Here is a 26,720-nt window from a genome sequence, read left to right on the forward strand (position 1 = left end):
ATCAGAAAGTGTAAGGTTACCAGCATTTCATTTTTTGTTTATGAGCAGTTATTACATTTGTATTGTTTCTTTTAGCACAATTCCCTCATGTACAGAGCAACGCCATATTGGAAAATTTCTGGAGCATTCGTTTATGTATGAAGTGGATTCTGTAATAATAGAATTGTCAGGTCTCAGCCAATCAGAATGGGCAGATTTTAAAAAGGGAGAATTTATTATTTTTGAATCAGGAAATGGAAAGATTATGCTATGTGTATGTAACTAATAACCAGTTATACTGAGTGCAATGAAAGTATTGTAGGAAAATGTAGAATAGGTCCCGGTGTCAACTTGTAGCAGTGAGAGGACTAAATATTTATAGAGAAAAATAAGGATTCCTTCCTCTATAGATGTTGCGGTTGTGATAGTGTTGCTTCTAGGATGCAATGTAGCATTTTATTATAACATAATATTATAATGTGTCTAAAATTGTGTTTAAAAAATGACATAGTGGCTAATAGCCTAGACGTAATGAATTAGAATTTGGTATCTGTTATTTCAAACCTACGATATTTTGGTCTAAAGAGGAATTTCTGCAGTCAAAATATTATATAGGAGATTTCTGATATTTTCAATAACAATATAACAAGATTTGTTTGTGAGTCTTTCAAGTCAATCACTACTAAACATTATGCAACAGTTGACAATGAAGAGCAAATGGGACAAGAAGTGGTAGGAGGAGGGGACGAAGGTGAGATTCTGTATTAAACACAACACTCATAATCTGAATTTTGTGAGTTCAATCCCTTTACTAAGTAGTACATACTGGTTTTTTTATTCAATTACACACAAAAAAGAAATTTTACTAAACAATATCAAAGAAGAAACTAGTGATGTAAATAGTTGATTATTTGAATGCAAAAAAAAACTTTAATCTATATATATAAAAGCGAAAATATGTGTATGTCCAAGAAAGGCTTTTTTCAGAGAAGCGGTCAGTCAGTTCACAAGTTCCTAAAACTTTTTATATCACATATAAATCATAATATCTCCGAGTTAGCAACGGAGCTCGCCTGTCTATTTAATTTGCTCAACTTCGGGGAGATAAATATTCAACATTTGTTGCTCGCTGCATGTGGATTAGGCTTTTTTCTATAATAAAGCGACACTAATTCGGGCGGTATTTTTCCGGTCGCCATCCCCGGAAATGTCCAAAAGCAATCAGCTGTGATCAATGTGGAAATATTTTCCTTATATCAGACAACAATTGCTATTCAAATTGAACAAGGTGAGCTGGTTCCCCCCCCCCAACATCTTGGGAAAATAAAAATAAAAAAAAGCGTTCCCGCAGTAAATGAAATACTATCCCAGTCAAACTTGACCTCATTAAGTCATTAAAACGTGCACCTGCCAAATGTAAGTAATTAAATAAATTCAAACATGTTTCCGTTAAGTATCACGCAGTGGTCCACTGGTTAACATTACATTTTTTTTTTTCACACTTTAATTTCCAACTTCGCCTCAAGGGTTTGGGTTCGATCCAAATACTCACCTACCAAAACTTTTTTTTTTTTTAATTTTATCCCCCCCCCCCGGAGTTTTGATTTACCTCCAAACACTCGGGCAACGCCGGGTACCCCCACCCCCACTAGTCTATTATATAAATCTCACTTGTCTGTTAGTGTGTGTCCATGTATGTATGTCTGCCTAAAACTTTTGACAGAGGCAACGGATTTTCACGAGATCGATATCATTTTGAAGCTCGACTCTTCGGATGGCAAATATCGAAAAATTGGCCAAAAACATTAATTTCTTCACCCTCAACTGGGCACTTTTAATAGTATTTTGTCTAGTTTTTTATTTATAGCACCTTTTCCACAACTTACTGTGTTAAAGAGAGAGTCAGGCACTATCTTGAATTTTCCAATACATCGGTAAACACTGTATGGTTTTCGAGCTGAATAAACATGTTACATTGAATAAAAACACAAAAAATATATCTAATTAGGTAGAAAACTTATCTTGCCTTTGATAACATTTATTTGTTATATATTTATTTTTTGACAACTTTTTCGAATCTATGTGTACAGTAATACAAACCCAAAAAGGTTTTATGCTTCAAGTTCTTTATATATTTAAATATTTATTCATATTTGCTTTGGTTTATATACAGAGGGTAATTTTTCATTTTGACTTTGCAGAACATGATTGAGTTTTGCAAAAGGATCTGTGTTTAAACCATAGCATAAATCTTTGATGCATTTTAGGTCAAGATGCCAGCATCTTCAGACAGTTATATCACAAAGGAAATGATTTATAACATATCACATAAAATAATTTATAAATAACATCACATGAAATAATTTATGAATATAATTATTTTTATGAGTAATCTTTTTCGAAGGGGAATTGAAATATGTCAATGGTAAATGTCCTTATTTATAAAATTGATAAATTTAAAAAAGAAAACTTGCAAAAAGAGAAAAACATTTGACTGTGCTCTTATAAATAAAATTTTTAAAAACATGAATAAAATAAAAGAATGTGTGAGGGTGAGGTGTGGGGGTAAATTGTAATGAAATATTTTCAGTAATTAAAAAAGAATATCGTTCTTTTTTTAATTTCAGTTTTAGCATCCCAGTAAGTTTAGAGAAACACGCCATTCTGACATTTTCGATTGGAATCTCATTTTTTTCTGATAAAAAAAAAAAAAAAAAAATACTTCCATTATTTTAAAGCAAGAACTCAAATGACAAAAAAAAATTTTTTTTTTTAAAAGATGCCCCCATGCAGTAGGAGAGAAGAAAAAAAAAAATTTATTTGGTTCTTTGACATGGCAGGGCATGTTCAAAAATAATGTTTTCTTTTATTTTAAGATTTTCGGAGCACAACAATACTTAGTTTTTCAAGTTGTCATTCAAGCGAGAAATTACTTTTTAATAGACAGTTTAAAGGCTTCAAAATTACTTTCAAATTTTGTATGAAGTAAACATAGTACAAGACATTTGAATTCATAAATTTTAATTTAAATAATGACCGGTTTACTTTATGATCAGAAATCGATCAGTCATCATCGGTCAGTGTCTAATCGGCACAGATCACAATGAATGGATCAGGATCGTTTGTTGTAGTTGCAAACTATTAGTCAACCCTCCTTGGCTTGCAATGTCACAACTTCAGGTTTTACATATAACACATAAATGGTCAGCAATCTTAAGTTTCAGATTATTTTATGATGCCAATAAAGTGGTTTTTAAGTCTTTAAACTGTTGATTAGAAAGTAATTTCTAGTTTGAATTAAAGTTTTAAAATGGAGTACTATGGATGTGCTTGTGCTCCTGAAGTCAAACTCTTAAACCAAAGGAAAGCATCAACTGTCGTATTAAACTAAAAAAAAACAGTTAATCAGAATTAAAGAATGAATAATAGTATTTTTTTCTCTTCGAAAACATCTATATATCTATAAAAGTGAAATTGTGTCTGTGTGTGTACATTTCCCTACCAAACTACTCTGTCAATTTTCAGTCTACAGACTCGAGATTTGACATAAGGAGCACTGAGATTTGAGAAAATCTTTAATCGGTTTTCGGCCAAAAATTTGACTGTCAAAAGGTCAAAATTCAACGATTTGACCTTTGAAAACTCTACCAAACTCCCCCGCCAATTTTGGGTCTAAACACTTGAAATTTTAGATGTAGGTTACTTGGACATGGATCAAACTTTTTCATTTGATTTGAGCCCAAAAACATAAATATTAAGGGATCAAAATTGGGGTCAAATTTTTAAAAAAATTGACCTCTGCAGTCTCTACCAAATTACTCAGCCAATTTTTGGTCTAACCATTTGAAATTTTACATAAAGTGGATTCAGACATGCAGCAAGCTTTTTAATTGGTTTTTAGCCAAAGATTTGGCTACCAATGGGTAAAGTTCAAAAGATTTGACCTTTGTGGTCTCTAGCAAACTATTCAGCCAATTTTGGATCTAAACATTTGAATTTTTACATAAAGGATATTCAGACATGCAAACTTTTTAATCAGTTTTGGGGCGAAAATTTGGCTGCCATTAGGTCAAAGTTTAAAGAGTTGACCTTTGCAGACTCTACCAAACTCCTCTGCTAATTTTGGGTCTAAACACATGAAATTTTAGATGTAGGTTACCTAGACATGAGTCCACCTTTTTAATATATATATATATATATATATATATATATACACATCTACACACAAAGTTATGAACGAGCAAATACAAAACTTGGTATTTATGCTGTTTACAGACTGTGCTTGCATTTTCATGTTAAATCCAACTTTTAAGGTATCTTTTGTTTAATATATTTTTAGGTGAAAGTAGAGAACAGTTAAAAAAAAACAAAAATTTCTTTCCTAATTTTAAAAATGGGTTTCTTAATGATAACGTTATAAAAGTCTCTAAATTTGTACGATTATATCTTTCCAATTACTATTCTCATCTTGGTTGTTCTATCCAAAGTTTTGGCTGATGTAACCTCCTTTTCAATCTGGAGGATCTTCAAGTCAATAGGAGTCAGAAAATCACAAATACAAATTATGAATCTTCATAAAAAAATTTTTTTTTTTTTTAATTCCGAAATTAAAATTTTATAATTTTAAAAAGTAAAAAAAAATGTATATCATAATCAAAATTGTTATTAAGCAAATCTGTTTATATCTCATGAATGAAAAATAATCTTATAGGATTATTTGAGAAGAAAAACAAAAACAGCTTAACCTATATATGTAATAATAATATCGAGTTGGCCAAAAAGTTCATTCGTTTTTTTTTTTTAATGTCATCTTTCCGGCCTACTAAAGATCGTTTTATATTCTTTTCTTAACATTCCATATTTGTTGTAATGAGCATGTTGACGTCAGTGTATAATAAGTAGGACTGTGACAACAGCATATTCTTTTCATTGTTTTGACTCTCGAATGTGTATTCCTAGATATCTGTTACAATATTTTTGCACTATAATGGGGTAGTTATTTAAATTGCTGCCCACATCAGCAATATTTGGCACAAGGCTGGAAAGTAGGGATCTAAGCAGGCTCCCCTAAAGGAGAGCACTCCTGCAATTGCAAAAATTGCCTGAGTAACCCCGTCGGCATTCCCCGGTCGGGGTGCCTCAAGCGACAAGCAATAAACTTGCCCCACCGGAAAGTCCGGTGGCAAGGCCTGGGAGGGTGGACCTCCTGGGTATTATCCAGGCAGTGTACCTCAGTCCGACAGGTGCTGGTCCAGTTTCCAGCCCTCACTTGTCGGGCTGAGTTTCGAGAACGGATCTTTGATGTGTACTACTACCCGGTCTCCCTGCAGTCGAAGCCGCTAGGAGACACCCCATCATAGAACTATAATGGGGTATGATTCCGCACAGTCGGGAGATTCTATTTATAAACGATGCTGCTAGGAACTGAAGAATCAAATTAATTCACATTCTGCTACCAACCAATCAGAAACCAGAATTGCTCAATAAATATTAAACCTTTTCTGTAGCAATTTCGCATATGTTTTCGTGTCAACACAGGAAGAATCTTTTGCTCTGGATTCCAACTCAAGGACTGTCTACTGCAAACCAGTCACCTCCCAGGACTTGTGTAGAACAACGAACCATAGGAAACTGTTCTGAAACTAAACATGGCTTACACTTCTAGAGGTTATGGGCCCAGCACACTTCCATATGCTTTTATATAGAGTGATGTGGTTCTCATTTGATTAACTGTGCCTAACTATGTCGAATATATACTCGAGTCAAATTTTCTTTTTTACAAAATGTTTTTATTACGTTTTCGACACCACTTAAAAGTCTATCGCCATCGTCCATTTCACCCAGTGTACACTTTTCCTCTCCGACCTCACGCCAACTACAGTCAATCATTAATCGCCTTCGCTGTACACGTCCATTTCCTTTGACGCCCACTTTCTCCCCAAGCAAGTGTGCCATTTTTTCTCCTTTCCCCCCCCCCTTCTTCTCATACACACTTCCTAATTTGCATATGCTGTTTTTCGACTACTACTACTACTGCTAATCTCATCACATGCTGGCCATCCTTTGCTGCTGCTGATATTTTCTATACACACTCTGTTACATCATTTGTATGGAGAGAATGCAGTTACAGAACAGCTGTCCCAGAAATATTTTGCTGGATTCTAAAAAAGGCCATTTTTCAGCAAAAGATACTCCTTCATCTGACCGACCAAAAATGATTGACAATAATCAAGTGAAAAGTGTAAGTGAACAAGTTTGCCGTTTGACAACCAGACAAATCACAAACATTTTCAAGATTTTCAAATCGAGTGTGGAGAAAAAGAATTGCATAAATTCTTTCATATTTCTAAACTTATTGTTTTAGTGGAGCACGTACATCAAGTCTGTTGCCAAGGTCGCTGGGAAAATGGTGGGATCCTTTTACCGCTCCAGAAGATATCTCACTATTGATGCAATTCTCTATCTGTATAAAAGCCAAGTACGTCCAAGGATGGAGTACTGCTGCCACATCTGGGCAGGAGCTGCTAAAAACGGCCTATCCTGCCTTGACAAAATAGACTTTGTGGCTTAGTGGGGGATGCCCTTTTCTCTTCCCTGCAACCTCTCTCCCACAGAAGAGATGTTGTGAACCTGTCTTTGTTTTATCGTTATTTCCATGGAAAATGCTCATCTGAGCTCCAATCTCTGGTCCCCCCCCTCACCAGTCTTTCATGATAGACACCCGTCTGACTGAGACCACTGTCATTAATTTTCCCCACTCTTTATCTGTGCCTAAGTCGAGGCATAGATTCCATGAGCAAAGCTTCTTTCTTAGAAGTGCACACGTGTGGAACTCTCTTCCATTTGCCTGTTTCCCACCTGACTACAACTTGGATGTCTTCAAGTCCAACATAAACAAATTCCTGATGAACCATCCCTTTAAGTAAGACACTTTATCAAATCTCCAATACTAACGATTACTATGATCCCATTGATTACTGTACACACAATAACACTTATCCCCGGGTGGCTTCCAGGCCTTCATGCAAGAAAAAAAAAAAAAAAAAAAACAGTATAAAGTGAAGACCATCATCTGCCACACACCATATTTTTGTAATCAACAGCTTTTTTACAACACATTATTTTTTTCCCCTATTCTGTCGCAGTTATCCACCTGAAGAAGGCCAGAGGAATAGTTGGCTGAAACGTGGTGAAACAACCACGATTATGAAGATGAGGATAACAGTCCACAAATAAACAAATACAAAAAAAAAAAAACAAACAAACAAACAGACAAACAAACAAATAAATAAACAAACAAATAAATAAACAAACAAACAAATAAACAAACAAACAAATAAACAAACAAATAAATAAACAAACAAATAAATAAACAAATAAATAAACAAACAAACAAACAAACAAATAAACAAATAAATAAATAAACAAATAAATAAATAAACAAATAAATAAATAAACAAATAAATAAATAAACAAATAAATAAATAAACAAATAAATAAATAAACAAATAAACAAACAAACAAACAAACAAATAAACAAACAAACAAACAAACAAACAAACAAACAAACAAACAAACAAACAAATAAATAAATAAACAAATAAATAAATAAACAAATAAATAAATAAACAAATAAATAAATAAACAAATAAATAAATAAACAAATAAACAAATAAACAAATAAATAAACAAATAAATAAACAAATAAACAAACAAATAAACAAACAAATAAACAAACAAATAAACAAACAAATAAACAAACAAATAAACAAACAAACAACATATCTCAAAGGAATGCAATAAGTAAAAAAAAAAATTAAAAAATATAATACCATTCGATACAGATCCAATGATGAAAGATCATATAAGAACGAAAACTTGGATTCATAAGACAAGAAAATCTAACTTTGATTGCCCTTTGGGGCCGTTGGGGCCTGTGGCATAGTGAGCATTGTCTGAAGGTAGCGGTTTCAATCCTATCCAAAGCAGGCCTGAGGATTAGTTGGCCAAAACTTGATAGCAATGGTAGTGTGTGACACCACAAATCTTGAATGTATGGCGCATCGTTGTCAAAACTGTCCTGGATATACTACTCTGGAAAAATACATTTGTAACAAATTTATTGAATTCAAAATCAATGAGGAGACATGATACGCAAAAGAAGTTGAAGTTCTCCATCTTGTTTGAAACATTTCACCACAGAATGCATGGTGCACTGGTCCTTATTCCAGTGATATCCCTGGATTTCATCCTGCATCACGTAATGGTAATTTTTTGCAAAGTCCAGACGAATGCATTATTCTTCCCCAGTGATCTCATCTTTTCTTTGAGGAATTGAACCTGACTCTTTGATACGTAAGAGTGGGTGATAAGGTTATCAACACTATACACTAGCAACTCGATGAAATCTTCAACTTCAACTGTGTGTGTCTGTAGGGTTGTCCTGTCTACACTCTGCCACAGGCGATAAGAAAGTTCCTCTTTGATTTTGAGTTCAATGAATTTGTCACGAATGTACTTTTCCAGTTGAGTGATGCACCATACATTCAAGATGTGTCATGTAACACTACCATAACCATCAAATCCTTGTAGATGATGTTGAACTTAGGGAGTTGAGTGGCTTCATTGTCAGCATTCGCATCTTCAGCTTTCCTGTTCAATTATGTTTTAACAACAGAGTTAAAACAATCAACTAACAGTTTTTATATTCTGATAAGTGCAAACGCATACAGAATGGGAACCTGGCGATTACACAATGACATACCATTTTGGACGGAGTTCTCAAAACTTAGAATGTCCTATTCTGTGGTTCGGATATTTCTGCTTGTAGGCTGCATAGAGAGAAGATTACACGTGAATTTGTAGCCAATGCTCATATAATCTTGACCTCCAGGCATCATTCTCAAATATTCGGCATCATCATAGAATGCTTGAACAGACTCAAAACCCTCTTGAGAAGAAACCTCTTCTTTTCTTCTGGTCAGGTAATGAAAGAATACCGCAGTTTTGTTTAAGTGCTCACACTTCACGGACTATGTATTCAGATACATTGAAGTAATCTGCAACCAATTTTATGGGGTCAGTCATCAGTTGAATTTTTTCACTTGTAATCATACCATTCTTCAGTTCGACCTACATAGCATCTAGCAGATGATCCAAGTCAGTTGTCTTGGCAACCAGTTCTCTTTCACTCACTCTGTTTCCAGTAGAGTTTTCAAGTTCAGCAGCAACTTCTTCCTGATTTTCATAGTTCCTCTCCAATTTCTTCTGTACCATGCTGATTTGCGTTTGTTTCTGCACTCTATGAGTTTTTAATGGAGAAATATCGAACATAGTCAAACTCTCATTCAATTTTGTGCGCTTTTCCTCTTTCTCCAACTCAATACTGCAATCATCACTTTCTTTAGTCAAATTTTCTTCCATATCCTTTGCAACTACGGTACAATTACAGCACAACTTCTATCCTGGTTTCATATTGGATCCATGATTGTTCGACATCTGAACCATCTAGAAATTGATTTTGCAGTCACCCACTGCTTTCCTTTTGTATTTACTGAAGATGTCACAGCACTGTTTGTGATCCTTCCAAAATATTCTCCCAGACGAAGCTGATGATACCTACAAATATTGACAACACAATCAACAGTGACACCAGTCCTCATCTTAAAGATGGTTTGTTCATCAGCATCAAATTCACTCCTACAACACTGATTTGTTGAAATATTCTCAAGTTTGTCAAGAATACAATTTGCCAGGCAAAAAGTTTTTTTGCAGATGATTTTGTCTTAACATGTTTCCAATGCAAGTTTTTCCTTTTTTTTTTCTTTTTTTTTTTACTTCTTGTGGCCAAAAATAAAGTAAAAAAGGCTATTTTAGGTGACAAAAGTTTTCAAATCCTGATTTAAAACAGTGTTTTCAGTTTTTGTGATATTTCTCAGGCAGAATTTGGGCTGATTGCCATCAGTACATTATCATGGTCTAAAAAAAAAAGCAATAGATCGAAAATCAAGACTTAGTTACTGGTATTTTATGCTCAATACAGCAGTACGCGGCAGGATAATGGTTAATGAGTGTACGGTAGTCAATGGAACAATATCATAGTAATCGTTAGTAGTTCAAATTTGGTAAACTGGATTTCTTTAAAGAGAAACGGCGCATCAAGAATTTTATTATTGCTGGAGAGACTTACAAGTATTTACTTTTAAATTGGATAATTTCTTGTAGCCTAATGAGATAGTTCCAGAATCATCCAGATTTTTGCAATTTTTTCTCATTTTTTTCGATATAACTTGTATGATATAAACTTTTCGCTTCCAGCAATACCCACAGATCCTCATTTGATGAATGACTATATCATTAGGCTACGAAAACTTATCCAATTTAAAAGTGAATACTTGTAAGTCTCTTCGGTAATAACAGGGCTCTACACTGCGAATGAAACAATCACATTTGCGAGTGACAACTAGAAATAATGAAACGCTTATCTTTTGGCGATTGTATTTCTTTCACTGACAATCTTCCAAAACTCACTACTGAGTGAAAAAATATCCTTTCAACCTTTTTTATTTTTTTTTTTATTATTTCTTTATAAAACGAACAACGTTAAATTATTTAAACAATAAAAGTTTAATAGAACAATGTACTCCTTTTTTTATCGAAGGCTGCTTAAAAAAAATCTGAAGAAATTAGAATTTTTATACCTTCAAGTATCAACATAAAATTTGTTGTATATTTAGAATTACACTTATTAAAAAACACACAAACCGAAAAATCTTTATAGTGTACATACTTGTCACAGAACGAAGATGTCATATTCTAAAAATCATATGGGTTTGGCTAGTAACTTTTCTAATTGACTAGTTGGTTGATTTTATTTTACGGCATATCAACACCCCTTTTCAGGTTATTCAATTGACTAGTAAACGAAAGTATTTAGTTGTCAAAGGTCAACTAAAGATAAACTTGTCCATAGAGCCCTGAATAACAAAGTTCGTAATGAGCTGCTCCTTTAAGTAATCCAATTTACCAAATTTCCACTACTAACAATTACTACGATATTGTCCAATTGACTACTGTACACTCATTAACCATTATCCTCGAGTGACCTTCAGGTTCTGATAAGTGGTGACTCCTTTGGGTGGAAAAAAAAAAACTTACTATAGGTATAATTACTAATAACATAAATGTACACTTGTACATGATTATGGTTGACGGAATCAGAACAGTCTAACCGCCTAAATTAAAAATAAATAAAAATTCTGTATAGATTCTAGGGTTACAAAAAATTCCAAATTCGACTATTAGTTTCCCAATGTTTGGACAAATTTACCTGAAGAAAAACAGAGGTTGCATCGGTCGAAATTTTATGAAAATAATCACCAGCATGAAACAGTAGTCCGTAAGTCTGAATAATCCAGAAAATATAATTTATGAATTCTCAACTAAAAAAAAAAAATAAAAATAAGTCTATATAATTATAAAACTCAAATGACCTTGTAACCCAACATCCGGTTTATGACTTCCGATTGCGCATGCGCACATAAACACAATCAACGCGACAATAAAACGTATTGTTTTACTCTGTACATTTTCAGCGTCCCAAGTGGTTTTTTTTTTTGTTTTTTGTTTTTTCGCGTTTAAATTAAAAGATATATCAAAATTTGAATTTAACTTTAAGTATTATGGTATCTGTTCAGTGCACATTTACCTATAAGTATGGCAAACCACTTATAATTCAATGGCTGTAAGTTTGTTTTTTGTTTTTTGTTTTTTCAAAAATAAACAATTATAAACAGAACGACTCATAGAAATCTATCTATATTTCTTTTTCATTTTAATATACTTTCATAGAAATGTTTCTGTTATGCCACAAAAAACTATTTTCTTTACGTCACAAGTGTCACGCTCATACATTAATTCCATAGCTAATATAACATACTGACCCAACAGGTTACGGGTAGTCTACTACTTGATAAAACATGAAATAAGTTAGTTTTACACAACTGATCAGAATCTTTGAAACTTTTTTTATTTCAAATTAAAAAGCACGTGTCAACTATACAATACGAATGAATCAAGATTTTTTTTTTTTTCTTTATGCATCTTTGAAACTCGGCGCGTTAACATGACTCTACATTACAGAAAGAACAGATGAAGAAGGGAATTTCTCCAAAGTTTTTATTTCGAAACAAAGGTGTAACGCAAATTTTTTTTTTTTTTTTTTTTTTTTATCCAAATTCAATTGTGTGTGTAAATATAAGATTTAAAAACACACAGATCCCGATCTGGACGTTTTACTTCTTAAAAAAATAAATAAATAAAAACTGCTAAATGCTAAAGCAAGAGATCCATGAATGAAAATTATGGTTGATTGATATGAATGGAATGGAATAATCCGTTTCAGCGATCACGTGATCACATTGTCGTAAAGTCAGTTTTCAGCATTCAAATATATGGTTTTTCATTAAGCATTACGTCCGATTAACAAAATTTAGTTAAAATCATATTTATTTTGAAAATCTTTTTCGATGTTATTGTTCACTAATATATATATATATATATATATATATATATATATATATATATATATATATATGGCGGGGGGAAGGGGTCTCGCCGGCTCGTTATCGCGTCGCAATGATTGAAATGCCGATACATTTAAAATAAATATTTAATTAATAACTTTGTTTTAAATAAGGAGAAAAAAATCTTTCTTGTTTATTTATATAAGTAAACGTTAACATTTTAGTCATTTTAATACAAATTTATAATAATTAATTATTATCATTATTATTAATATATTTTAAATGTAAGTTTAAAAAAGAAATATCAATTTGCCTTTTTTTCATTTGCAATTTAGAAATAGTTCACAACTTGGTCCCTCGAAAGAAATAGACATTTGAACAAATTTAACATTTGTGTATGAAATTGTGAAGTAGAAATATTTATTACTAGCAGATGTGCCTGGCATTGCCCGGTATTAAACATACCGTTAAATTCCTTTCAAAAAAAAAAAAAAATGAAGTAAAAAAGAAAATCGGAAAGAAACTGAGAATGTGTATGCGAGTATTATGCTTTTTTCTAAACAGTTCACTTTTTGTAAGTAAAAAAAAAAAAATCACCAATCCTCATCTCAAAAATTCAGAAACGTCAAAAAAAAGACTAGAGCTGAGATTAAAAAGTTGTCTACATGTCTGAATACCTTATATACCAAATTTCAAGTCTAGATAAAGTATAGAGTTGTCCACACACACATACACAACCTTCTCACTTGTATAGATATTAAAATCAAAATAATCATTAAATTAAAAAACAATAGCAAATAATTGTTAATTAATAAAATATCTTTTTTAAAACCAATATTCAAATTAGTTAACATTGCGATCGATATTGCATATGCATAAACAATATATATTTTAAAAAATGGCACGTGTATTACGTAGAGTGTGTTGATTTTACTGCTGATACGAGAAGTGGCCCAACTTTCATATTCATAACAAAATAGTTCTTTTTCGCAATATTAGTTCATTTATTAGACAAATATTAATATTTGTGCTCAAATGCTCATGACCGAGTAGAAGTTTTAAGTTCTTTCTATCGCCCGCAATGAGGGTTGTACCTTCAATTTAAAACTGAATTGTTATCTGGTACTTTTGTAGGGGACTAGGATATATAAATACCCCAATCCTGTTACAAAAGAATAATGAAACGAATGGAATTGAAGGAAACAAAGACTCAAGTAATGGATAAGATAAACGTCGTTTATTTGCTGTTGAAAGAAATGAACATTTTAGTTATAACATGTCCGCGCGTATGTAACCAATGTCCGTTGCAGGACTGGTGTTATAGCAAGAAAAGGAAATGTGTTTTCATCTCAAGTTTGGGTCACTATTGTTTGTTCGCGCGTGGGAAGAGAAATAAATGTTGTAGGAAAATTGAGAATGGTAGTCCAGCGTGTAGACAAAGAGTGGATATTAGAGTTGTCATCAGTTAGTAGTCAGCTACGCGAAGGTGTTCTTAGTGAACAGTAGTAGATGGAGAGAGAAAGAGGGAGAATGTATACATACAGTCATTAGCTCGTGCCCCATACATAGTAGGAAGTGGGCGTGAGGTGCGCGCGCGCCGAAACGGCGGCGGCTTGTTAGCCCAACCTCTCTCGTTGAGAGTTGGTCCTAAAAAGAGGATTAGAAACAGCTTGTCTCCATGTTTTATACTCGCTTCTGGAGTGTCTTTTGCGCATGTGTATTTCCTTAGAAAGTGGAAGTGACGTCGTCCATGTGTGTGTTCGTGTTTGCGTGTGTGAGTACATGTGTATACGTAAGCGTGTGTGTATATATACGTGAATGTGAGTATGTACGCGAACGTGAATATATGTACATGTGTGGACGTGGGCGCGTATGTTTGTGTGCGCGTATGTATATGACAGCTTGAAATATGAATGTGTGTTTTGTGTGAGACTTGAAAAAGGCTCGTACACTTTATCCATTACGCCATGGGTCTTTGCGGACAATTCAAGTATGAATATTAGTAGCCTTAAACCTATTCTTGGTTTTCGCTGTACAATCTTACTACTTATCGCTATAAATCACTAATTATTAGTACCTCAGTCTCAAAAGACCATTCCTTGTGAGAAATTCTACAATTATAAGCAAGCCCCCTCATTGGCTGATTGGCCACCCGCTGTCTTTGTTTAGACCAATCAGATTGGCCAAGATTTTAACTGCTGAGCGTTAGGCTTGGCAGGTTCTTGAATGCTTTTTCCTTTCAGTTCCAGACTGGCAGCCATAAGAGAAGGATGGGACTCAACTCTTTGGATATGAGGCATTTGGACGCCTCTACCCTTCGTCTCCTTGAGACTTTATTTTTAAAGCCTAAATGATTAGGCTAAGTTATTATTATATATGTCTCCAAGAGACTTTTTAAGGTCAGAATTATTGGTCTGTCATTCAAATGAACATTCCTTATGAACTTCTGTGATGTTGACTCAAGTTGGAAATTGAATCTTTTATCAGAAGGCATCATAGCAACTCCTTAAGACGACTGTAATTAATCGGATCTTCAAACAGTGCTGAACCTGAATTCCAGTTCCTACTGAAGATAAAGGAATTACTATCTTTCGAGGTGTTACCAGCTCTATTCAGAGGCAAAATAGGCATTTCCTTTTTTGCAATGAAGAACGAATAAAATTTGTGTCAAATTTTAGAGGTATGTTTTGTTGTAATTGTTCAGTTTTTGCCAATGTCTTGGAGCAAAATCAGGTGAGAAGATAATTTCTCATATACTGTAATGATCTGGTCCCTGATAATTTTGTAGTGGGAGTTTAGTTCTGTGCAGTTCTAGGAGGTCCACCCTCCCAGGCCTTGCCTTCTCTCTTCGAGAAGAGGTTAGTTTATTGTTAATCGACTGAGGCGTCCTTACCGAGGAATGCTGACATAGCTGCCCAGGCACTTCTCACTTTCTGATCCTGGTGTCAGAGTTCTTGCAGTGGGAAAGAATTAAAAACGCACCACTTATTACCACACACAGAGGTGACTTTATTTATTCCCCCGTGGAATAAATAAAAGATTCCGTTCAAAATTCTATACATATTCCCGAATTCAACAAAATACATCAGAAGAAGGTCGGAAGTTACAACGGCCGAAACATTATGCCAATAACACTCAAGATGAAAATAGTAATTCCGTCCTCACCTCAAAAATTCACAAACATAATATTTATAGTAGCTCCCTTGCCATAAATATGTTTCATACTACTATTAAGCTCTACTCACCGGTGAAGTAATTTCTGATACATGCAATATTTGGATGTGTGGAAAATAACTATTGTTACGTGCTCGCAATTTATTACTGAAAAATGTCATCGCATACGATTTCATTTCAAACTCAATATGAGTGCCTTCATTCACCAACAGCTTCTCAAGCTGCCTGGTATCCGCATCAGCTGATTTCAATCTTATGAGAGTATTGAAAATTTACACATACCACACACTCAAAACAGTCAATCCAAAAACAGTTCTCAAAATAAAGACGCATGTTGGGTCCATAACCTCTAGAAGTGTAAGCCATGTTTAGTTTCAGAACAGTTCCCGATGGTTCGTTGTTCTACACAAGTCCTGGGAGGTGACTGGTTCCCAGTAGACAGTTCTCGAGTTGGAATCCACAGAGCAAAAGATTCTTCCCGTGTTGACACGAAGAAAACATGTGAAATTGCTACAGAAAAGGTTTAATATTTATGGAGCAATTCTGGTTTCTGATTGGTTGGTAGCAGAATGTGAATTAATTTGATTCGTCAGTTCCTAGCAGCATCGTTTATAAATAGAATCTTCCGACTGTGCGGGATCAAACCCCATTACAATAAAAAATATTGTAATAAACAACAAAAAAATTACTTATGCAATCAGCTGATGCAATTCATCCGGCGTTGCCAAGTACGGCCAATGATGGAGTACTGTTGCCACATCTGGGCAGTAGCTACTAGAAGCAGCTCATCCTGTCTTGACAGAGTTCAAAATAGACTTCATAACTTAGTGGGGGATGCCTTTTTCTCTTCCCTGCAACCTCTCTCCCACAGAAGAGACATTGCGAGCCTGTCTCTGCTTTATCGTTATTTTCATGGTAAGTGCTCATCTGAGCTTCAATCTATGGTCCACCCTTGCCAAACTTTAACGAAAAACACTCGTCTAGCCAAAACCACTATCAATAAATTTCCAAACACTCTTTATCTGTGCCTAAACCTAAATGTACATTCCATGAACAAAGTTTCTTTCTTAGAATTGCAAGCCTGTGGAACTCTCTTCCGATTGCCTGCTTTCCAGCTGACTACAATTTCATTGTCTTCAAGTCCAATGTAAACAAGTTCTGGATGAACCGCCCCCCTAAGTAATCCAATTTACAAAATGTCCACTACTTATGATTACTATGTTATAATCCCATTGACTAATGTATACCCATTAACCCTTATCCTCGAGTGGCCTCGGGGCCTTGATAAGTAGTGACTCCTTTGTAAAAAAAAAAATTAAAAATTAAAAAAAAGACAGAAAAATAATTCAAAACAAACATGTTTACAATATTTTTTAAATCGGATTTTTTTAAATATGTTTTAGTTTGCGGAATGATTCCTAGAATACGGATCGTGTTGAAATAACGTTATTACTTAGAAAGACATTCTTAACATTGAGGAAGGGGGGTGGGATGTACCAAGTATACTTTCATTTAATTTAATAAACAAAATATACAGTAAAAATTCAATTTTTAACTTGAAAATCCTATAATATATATTAAATGAAATACTGACATGTCGTAGAATTATTGTACAATACTGTAAACATAAAATCCAAACAAATATTATCAATATTTATAAGACCATCCCAAGCAGATAAAGAAAGCTCAATACATGAGGTAGAGCAATAGGCCACAGTTTTTTGTAAAACGTTAGCATTGTACACTTTAAGAGCAATAATATAAATAGAAATGCTGAGTTAAATTATGTAGAATTACAAGAAAAATTTAATGTTTGACAAAGGAGTACGAATAATTATTAATGTTTTTTTCTTAACCCATCGATTTTCAATGTATGGCTCATCTCACTAGAGGAAATGTTAACAAAACAGATATGGGTAATTATGAATTTCGCGGCGTTTCTACAGAATTGGGACGAGATTTTGAAGGCGATAAATCGAATTTTCAGATAAAAGATAATGATTTCAACAGATTTTTTTTTGTCAATTTTAATAAGTTACATTGTTAGCTTCCCAATTATGCAGTCAATATTACTGAATTATTAAACCAAACAACTTTAATCGTGTTAGCAGATGAAAAATTGCCGCCATCTTGCTTAAACCAAAACGGAAAATTACTTCCCTTTTGAACTCTCCTGTGTCCGTTTTTATCAAATTCTATTTTTTTTTTCTTTGATAAATAATTTTCTACCTTACTCGTAACTTTTGCACGCATAAATCATCTTAAAAATACGAGGAATACGTAGATACCATTGTTTTCATGTGAAATTCTGTATTAAGATTTCCGAAATTTCGTCCTAATAGTGTGGAAGCGCCAATTTTGCTTATTAGCACATAGACTGAAAAATAAAATTGAGGTGATAGTGTAAATCTATGGATTAAGGAAAAAAACTTTGATAATTATTTGTACTCCTTTGTCCAAAAAACAAAAAATTGTAATTCTACATAAGTTAACTCAGAATTTCCATTTCTACACACACACACACAGATTATATATATATTACATTTTAAAAACAATATATATAGCGCTCCCCATGTGGGGGTACTAAATTGGTTAAAGGGAAAATTATTCCCAACTTGCATTTAGGTAAAAATGCACTTTCGTAAATAATTGAATTCATTCGCAAAAACAAATAATATATATACATTTAGTAAGGTCCGTATTCTGCATAAACATCGTAACATTTTTTTAATAACAATTCAACAATGTATTTATCAAAGTTACGTGTAGGCGAGAAAGGCGGACACACACACACACACACGTGCATAAGATCGTGTCGTTAAGTTCTATTAATACAAAGCTATGAATAAAATCATAAAATGCGAATAATCGATTTCAGATTTGTATGATGAAACGTGAAAGAAATTCATGTCTTGTGTTCAGAGATTCACATATGCTTCGTCTTCTTATCGCACCCCCCCCCCTCCAAAAATGTGACTAACTTGAAATATACGTGCATGCCGCCGCCGACTACTATCAATTAAATTACAATTTTAAATGTAAAAAATGAAATGGTGCGGAAAGAGAAGAAAGCACTAATAAAAAAATAATTAAAAAAAGATAAATTCCAATCCAACTTAGTCAAAAGTACGAAGATTTTTTTTTTCTGTCTAAGATTCATTCGCACAAAATTTATTTTCAACGATCGGTATTTCTGCAGATACGGACGGTGCTATTTATTTATTGTCATTTTTTTTTTTTTTTTTACAATACCAAGCGTAGTATAAACACCGCTAACCTCCCCATGTTAAGAACGGCTTTCGAGATTGAGGGTGTTTATTCCCATTCCGAAAGCAGTTCTTAACATGGGGAGGTTGGGGGGGGCGTGTTTATACTACGCTGGATACTCTTCTTTTTTTTTTTAAATAATATTTTCGAATTAAATTCAATTTTTAGAGTATCTTCTGTTTATGAAATTGTTAGATGAAAGTAGTTACAAAACGCCGTCTCCTTGTTAAGAATGGGGTTCTCAAATAATAACGTTATTATTTCACCACGGTCCGTATTCTGCAGAAGTACCCAATCAACCATAGTTATACAAGCAAGTCTCTAATTTGTATTATTCTAACAGAGCTCTATTTACAACGTTTTGGCTGATGTAACCTTCTTTGTGTGCAAATGTGCATCTTTTCAATCTTTGAGGACCTTCGAATCAGATTTTTAATATTCATAAAATAAACGAAAACAAAATTTTAAAGTAAAAAGAAAAAAAAGGGTACTTATGCATTTATGTCACCGTGCTGAAAATAACATCTAGAAAGTCATTCTGAACATGGGGAGTGAAAGGAGTTTTGTAACTATTTTGTACTTTCACCTAAAAAAAATATATTGTAAAGCTTGAATTTTAACTGGGAAATACTATTTTAAAAACAGCACGGTAGCATAGATGCAGAAGCTCCAAAATTGTATATTGTTAGTTACCAAAAAAATTTTGTGATTAGTTTGTAATAAAAAATGTTTAAAAATCTCATTTAGTTCGTCCCGCTATCTTCCACATTTTTTTAAATTTTTTTTCAGTAAAAAAAAAAAAAAAAAAAAAAAATGTACTTGTGCAATTATGTGCCCGCGTTGAAATAAAATTTAGAAAGCCATTCTTAACATGGGACAGAAGGGGCTTTTTAACTAATCTCATCTAATAATTTAATAAACAAAATATACCGTAAAAATTAATTTAACTTGAAAAACAGATATAAAAAAATTTTTTTAAATAGCACGGTCTATAAACTTATCCAACAAAAAGATGGAATCAGACTAAATGTTTGTTAAGAATGAAATAATTAAAATATCAAAAAGTTCGATATTTACGCAGAGAAGTTACCGTGCTGACTGAAATAGAAACTCATTCTTAACATGAGGAGGGGGAAAGTGTTTTGTAACTATTCTGTACTTTCACCAAACAATTTAACAAAAGATACCGTAAAAGCACGGTATCTTCTCCGCATAAAGTACCCAAGGCTTCTTTTAGTGTTGGTTTTAAAGTTTGTAAGTTGCATAAGTAATTTTACATTGCTAAGTTAGTAATTCTTTTTTTGAATAAAAATTATTAACCTGTTTTTGTTTTAACTAAAAGACTACATTGTTGACAACTTTAGAGCAGTTTTATTTGTTTATTATCTGGGAGTAGTCACTACTTATCAAGGCCCGAAGGCCATTCGAGGATAAAGGTTAATCAATGTAAGGTGGTAGCGTAGTAATCGTTTATGCTGTAAATTGGGTAGAATTGGATTATTTATGAAGAACAAGAACTTGTTTACATTGCATTTGAAAGCTACCATGTTGTAGTCAATCGGGAAGCAGTCCAGCCAGCGCTAAAGTGTTCTACTGTTCCACGGGTGGCCAGTTCTAGGAAAGAAGCTTTGTTCATAGAATGCACGCTTAGATTTAGGCACAGATAGGGAGTGAGAGAAATCGTGTATAGTGGTTGTAAATAGTCGAGTGTTTTTGTGAAAGTTTGGCAAGAGGAGACCATAGATTGGAGCTCAGTCGAGCAACTACCCCGAAAATTAATGAAAATGGGTAACGTAATTAGTTTCATTAGAACTACTAAAGAAATTAATAATTATTTTTTAAAAAAAGTTATTTTGTTAAAATTAATTTTGTAATAAAATCCTTTGCCTCCGTGTCCTCAGTCGAGAGAGGAGAAATCTGACTGAGGCAATTATTTTTGTCTCAACTCGCGATGTCCTTTACGAACTGGTCAAAATAGAATCGACAGATCGATATTTTAGATATGGCGTTTGAAGCAAAGATAACAGTACTTACTTGTCATGTCGAAAATAGTAACATATCCAAAAATGACGAAAATTCATCGAGTAGAACATTTATAGTTAAAAGTTATTTTTACAGAAAATTGGGAAATTGCATTTTCCCTAGTTGTAAACACTAGGAGGATTGCGAATATAGGGGACATACTTATCTCTTTTTTGGACACTTTAATGGCGAACTTTTTAAGACCACAGCGATGGATGGACTTTTTTTTTTTTTTTTACTAAAAACATAGTAAAAGTTGTTCTACTATTATGAATTTTTGTAATTTTTAGATATATTACTTTCTTCGACATGACAAGTAAGTAAGTACTGCTGTTTTTGCTTAAAACGACATAATTAAAAAATAATCGATCTGTCGATTTTATTTTAACAAGCACCGTCCCCTTCTTATAGAGCAGGAGGACTCAGGAGGATGTTTCTCCATATTAAAGACGGGTCTTGTGTCTAACTTTGCCCTCGTGGGGATGCAAGTAAATATAGGCTAGTTTTAAAAAATAAATATATTTTTTTTTAAAATGGGTACTTGATCGTGTTATTTTTTTTTAAGAAAAGTTTTCGAGTTGAATTCAATTTTTACTTGTTTACTAAAAAAAAAAAAAAAAAAAGAATTGTTAAGTGAAAGTACAGAATAGTTACAAAACGTCCTCTCTCCACCCATGTTAAGAATAGGTTTGTAAATAATAGCGTTATTATTTCAGCACGGTCCGTATTCTGCATAAATACTGAATGAAAGAATAAACTAGTGCGTAGAACGAGAATAAACAGGAAATCGCAAATAGGTAAAGAAAGTGTTTCAAATTTGAAAGTAAGAGAGAGAGGGAGGTGCAATAATTATATAATGTTTATATAGGACGGAACTATTGCGTTTAAACGGAATACTGCAACAAAAAAAAAAGTTTTTTGATGGTTTTAAAAATGAATAAATAGCAATTAAAGATTTAAATATGTAAAGCAAAATCGTAAGAAATAAAGAAAAAGTCGCGATAAAGAATGGAAAAAAAAAAAGATGTTAAAAAAAAAAAAAAAAAGACATTAGAAGGTCGGTGTCGTATAAGTAAACAAGAAAATGGCAAATTGAAAACATATAACGATCATAATAATAAATGAAGTTTTAAAAAGTGACTGACCAGACATCTCGTCCGAAGGTGTTGCAAATCACCCAGATGTATCGCCATCCCCCGGTGACGACGTAGGCCCCAAACAGACCGAGTCCGGCCAGGGAGACGGGAAAGTCGCCATAGCGAACGAGGAACACGCCGAGACCCGAGAAGGCGGCCAACTTCGTGTACATCTTGTTGTGCTGAAGACGACGGACACAATCCTTCAGAAATGCCGGTACGTACAACAAAACACTCTCCGATCGCATCCTATGACGTAGGGTTGGTTATCAATCTTTCGATCAAAGAGCAATTTGGGCCATTATTGAAATAACGCACACATATTTTCTACTCAATGCTTCGCGAGTAGTAGACACATACAACCGGTGAAAAATCAGGCAGATAAGAGTTTTTAGAAAACCCGGACTTTATACATCGAAAGATAAATATATTGCATCAGTTGATAATAAAGCCTGTTTGATAAAGGATTTTGACATGCATTTACTGTTTCTGGCTTGTAATGGCTACGGGATTGGAGTTTAGGTCGGGATTAAATGCTGTTCCGAGTAAGCAATAAAATGACGAGGCAATTAAGTCATTGCTCACCGCTTACAAAACACATGTTTTATAACCTTCTTTAAAAGAGAGCGATTATTATTCGCCTTCACTTCGCAGCTTATCTAACTTTCACTTCTCCTTTCTTTTTTTTAATGTGTAGTTTTTTTTGTTTTTTTTTTTAATTCGGTCTCTCATCGCCAGTCAGTGTCTGGTCGATGCAGATCACAACGAACGGCTCAAGATTTTATTATTATTACTATTATTATTATTTACCTCCCTCCATCCACACATAACAAAGTGAGACATGAAGTCTATTTAGGTGGGTTTTTCCTACTCTAAACAGCGTTTAGAGTGGAAAAACCCCACCTCTTTTCCTAAAAGGAGATATTTTGGATGGGTACAAAATTTCCCGTGATCTGACCCGTCAGTATTCCCCAGTAGGGGTGATGCAGTGAGTGCATCACTGATGCACCTTAAATAACCAATCCTTCCTCCAGAGTTGAGTCCAAGTAGAGTAGTGGACCGAAAGAACCAGAACCATACTCTAGCATAAGCCAAAAGAAAGGTCTATGCCAGATGAGTAAAAGACTGTAGTATTCAGATCGATACGACATAATCACGTTGACACACCGGTTCTCATCAGATCACCGAAGTTAAGCAGATGAGCCTGGCCAGTGTGACCATTTGGGACTTCCAGGTGCTGTATGTGCTCTCCGCTTATCTCGGCATTGTTTCCAGTCATCCTGGACTTCTTGCCACTGGACTGAAGCAGTGCCGATTCAGGAGAGGTGTGGTTGGTGATTACACAACCCTTACCACACAATTACTCTTGCAGTTGCTCCTACAGGGGGGTATCCTTTGTCTTTCGAGACTGAACGGAGGCATCGGTTAGTGTTCAGAATAGTTAACACTCAATTCCAAAAAAAATCACTTTCACTTGTGATGTTGACAACCATGATATGGTTCCTCATAAGTACCAGATGTCGTTCTAGAAGAAATTCTAACTAGGAAAATATCGGGGAAACCAACGCCAACAATAGAATCTTCGGATTCATGCTGATAATGGTAAATCTTCGGATTCATGATGATAATGGTAAAAGTTCAGAATAGTTAACAATCAGTTATTATAAAAGCTAGGCTGCGCATAATTTATGCGCCACATAAACTGTTTAGAGACCAACTGTTATAATATTATTGGTACTAGTGGACTTATTGACCGGTGTTGAAATGATAACGTTATTATTTAGAAAGCCATTTGTAGCATGAGGAGGGGGGAGGGTGTTTTGTACCTATTCTGTACAATTTAATAAAAACAGATATAAAACTTTAAACTTGAAAATAGTATTTAAAAAATAGAGCAGATCAATAAGTGCACTAGCACCATATCATTTATGAAAACGAAAGCGTCACACAGACGATTGTCAAGAATTAGAGCTTTTTTTTTTTGTTTTTGTTATAGCCAACAAAATAAAATAAAGGTGAAAAATAAATATACAGCAAATAAATGTTACCACAGGTAAAATAAATTACTCTTACTTCTACCTACTTGTACAAGTTTTTTTGTGTGTGTTTTAACTTATTTTAAAGCGTTTATTTACTTTTAAACAAAAGTAGTGCCAAATTTGTTGAGGTAGAACAAAAAATATGTCATTTCGTTATAACCATTTGGATTCTCGATAATAACTCAAAAATCGAAAATTAAACAAAATACTGGTAGAACATTACATTGTCGCACGATTGATAACATGTATTGGATAAGTTTCTACCAGCATTTTGTTTAATTTTAGATTTTTGACCGATTATCCAGCGTACAAATGGATGTAACGAAACTGCCAATTTTTTTTCCATTTTAATTCAAAAGACCTGACACTAATTTTGTTTACAAGTAAATAAACGCTTTAAAACAAGTTAAAAACACAACAAAAATTATTCAGATAAGTAATAGTAACTTATCTTGCCTTTGGTAATATTTATTTGTTGTATTTTTTTCTCTCATCCCTTTTTTTGTAAATAATGCCCAGAATTTCAGACAGAGAAAAAAGGGGTGGAGTGTCATTAAATAACTGCTACCAAAACTAGGAACTCGTGACTTCTGGAAAATCTACAACAGTATAGTAAATAATGGGCAATAAACAATTCCCCCACTAACCAACAATCACGAGGTTGTTTGCTCAGCAAACCGACAAGGCTAACATGCTTGCCAGTCGGTTTGCCTCAAACTCCACACTGGACCCTGCCAACCACCCCCTACCTGAATTTTCTATGCGGACAGACGCCACGCATCTGAAAATCACCCCTGCTCAGGTGCATGCTATCATAAAAAACCTTGACACTTCAAAAGCATGTGGACCCAATCTCATCCCAGCTGTGCTATTAAAAAAGTGTTCAGCCGAAGTAGCTCCAGTTCTCTCCAAACTCTACAACAAATGCCTTAATGAATCTTGCTTTCCAGGCTGTTGGAAAACTGCTTCTGTGGTACCAGTTTTCAAGAATTATGGCGAAAGAACTGACCCATTAAATTATCACCCCATTAGCCTCCTCCCGCTTTTTGCCAAAATATTTGAGACCTTAATTAACCAAGCTCTAGTCCATCACCTTACAGATGCTAAACTTCTGACTGACCAACAATATGGATTTAGACAAGCCCGTTCCACAGCAGACATCCTAACTGTAATCTCTGAACGTATATACCATTCACTGGAAAAAGCGGGGGAGGGCAGAACGGTAGCTCTAGATATATCTAAGGCTTTTGACAGGGTATGGCATGAGGGTCTCCTCAGGAAAATTAGATCATATGGTATCACTGGTAGAATACTTAACATAATTAAATCCTTCTTAGATAAGAGAAAAATCCAGGTTGTCCTCGACGTTTGTACATCTAAACAATATGATATAAATGTGGGAGTGCCCCAGGGTTTTATCCTTGGACCGCTACTGTTCCTGATATTCATAAATAACCTCCCTGACAAAATTGCTTCTGAGATAGGTATATATGCTGATGACACCACACTCTATAACAGGCACGACAGGAAAACAAATAAACACATATCTAAAGAAATAGCAGAAACACTAGAGGATGACCTCCAATCTGTAGTGGAATGGGGACAAAAATGGATGGTCACATTCAATGCCACCAAGACTAAACTAGTTTCATTCAATAATTACAAGAAACCTTCTCTGCCACCAATAGCAATGGCCAACGACTCTTTATCTGAGAGTACATCTTTCAAACTCCTTGGTCTAACGTTCACAGGAAACATAAGTTGGAACAATTACATTGAAAGCATTGCCAGGGCCGCTTCAAGGAAGGTGGGCTCTCTCTACCATGCTAGAAAACTACTAACACCCAAAAGTATCCTGTACCTTTATAAGGCCACCATTCGCCTATGTATGGAGTATTGCAGTCATATTTGGGCTGGTACATCTGCTACTAGTCTCTCGCTCCTTGACAAGGTTCAAAAGAGAGTCGCCAATCTGATAGGCCCTGAACTGGCATCTAAGCTTCAGCCTCTGTCCCATCGACGAAATGTTGCATCCCTCTGCCTGTTCTACAAGTATTTTAATGGTGAATGCTCTGACGAACTGCAAGCACTTGTGCCCCCATGATGTGAACACCCTCAACAAACCCGACAGGCTGCTAAATCCCATCCCCACACTGTAGAGATCCCTAGATGTAAAAGATCTTTCTACTCCAGTAGTTTCTTCTCCAGAACCGCTAGACTCTGGAATTCCATTCCAGGTCCCTGCTTCCCCAACTGTACTGACATGCAGAAGTTCAAGTGCAACGTGAACCGACATCTTGCTGCCCAAATCCATTCATAGTACCCCAGTAGTTGTTTCCCCTGATAGTAGCCCCCTACACCAAAGTGGCAATGTGCTTTGTTTGGGGTGAAAATGTAATGAAAAAACAATTTTTTTTAAAAAAGCAATAAAAATTATTTTCTACATACCTTGGTCATTTTCTTTTGTGTGTGTGTGTGGAGGGTTTAAAGTATTTTAAAAAGCTTTTTAACATTTCTTCCTTAAAATGTAGATTTGCATTTTGTAATGGCTGCTGTCAGTTGGCGCCAGTTTTTGGATA

At 34.3% G+C, this 26,720-nt stretch overlaps 1 protein-coding gene across 1 annotated transcript in view; it reads right to left on the bottom strand.

Moving 5' to 3' along the window:
- Positions 1–23,086, bottom strand: part of LOC145285794 (long-chain fatty acid transport protein 1-like) — a 134,054-nt gene extending 110,968 nt beyond the window's left edge. Inside the window, exon 1 of the mRNA XM_080134165.1 lies at positions 22,112–23,086. Coding sequence (XP_079990291.1) covers positions 22,112–22,350 — 239 coding nt within the window. The 5' untranslated portion in view covers positions 22,351–23,086. The remainder of the gene's footprint in view (positions 1–22,111) is intronic.
- Between the last annotated feature and the right edge of the window lie 3,634 nt (positions 23,087–26,720).

This window comes from Euprymna scolopes, chromosome 10, assembly GCF_053919585.1.
Source record: "Euprymna scolopes isolate OS-2025 chromosome 10, ASM5391958v1, whole genome shotgun sequence".
Lineage (NCBI taxonomy): Eukaryota > Metazoa > Mollusca > Cephalopoda > Sepiida > Sepiolidae > Euprymna > Euprymna scolopes.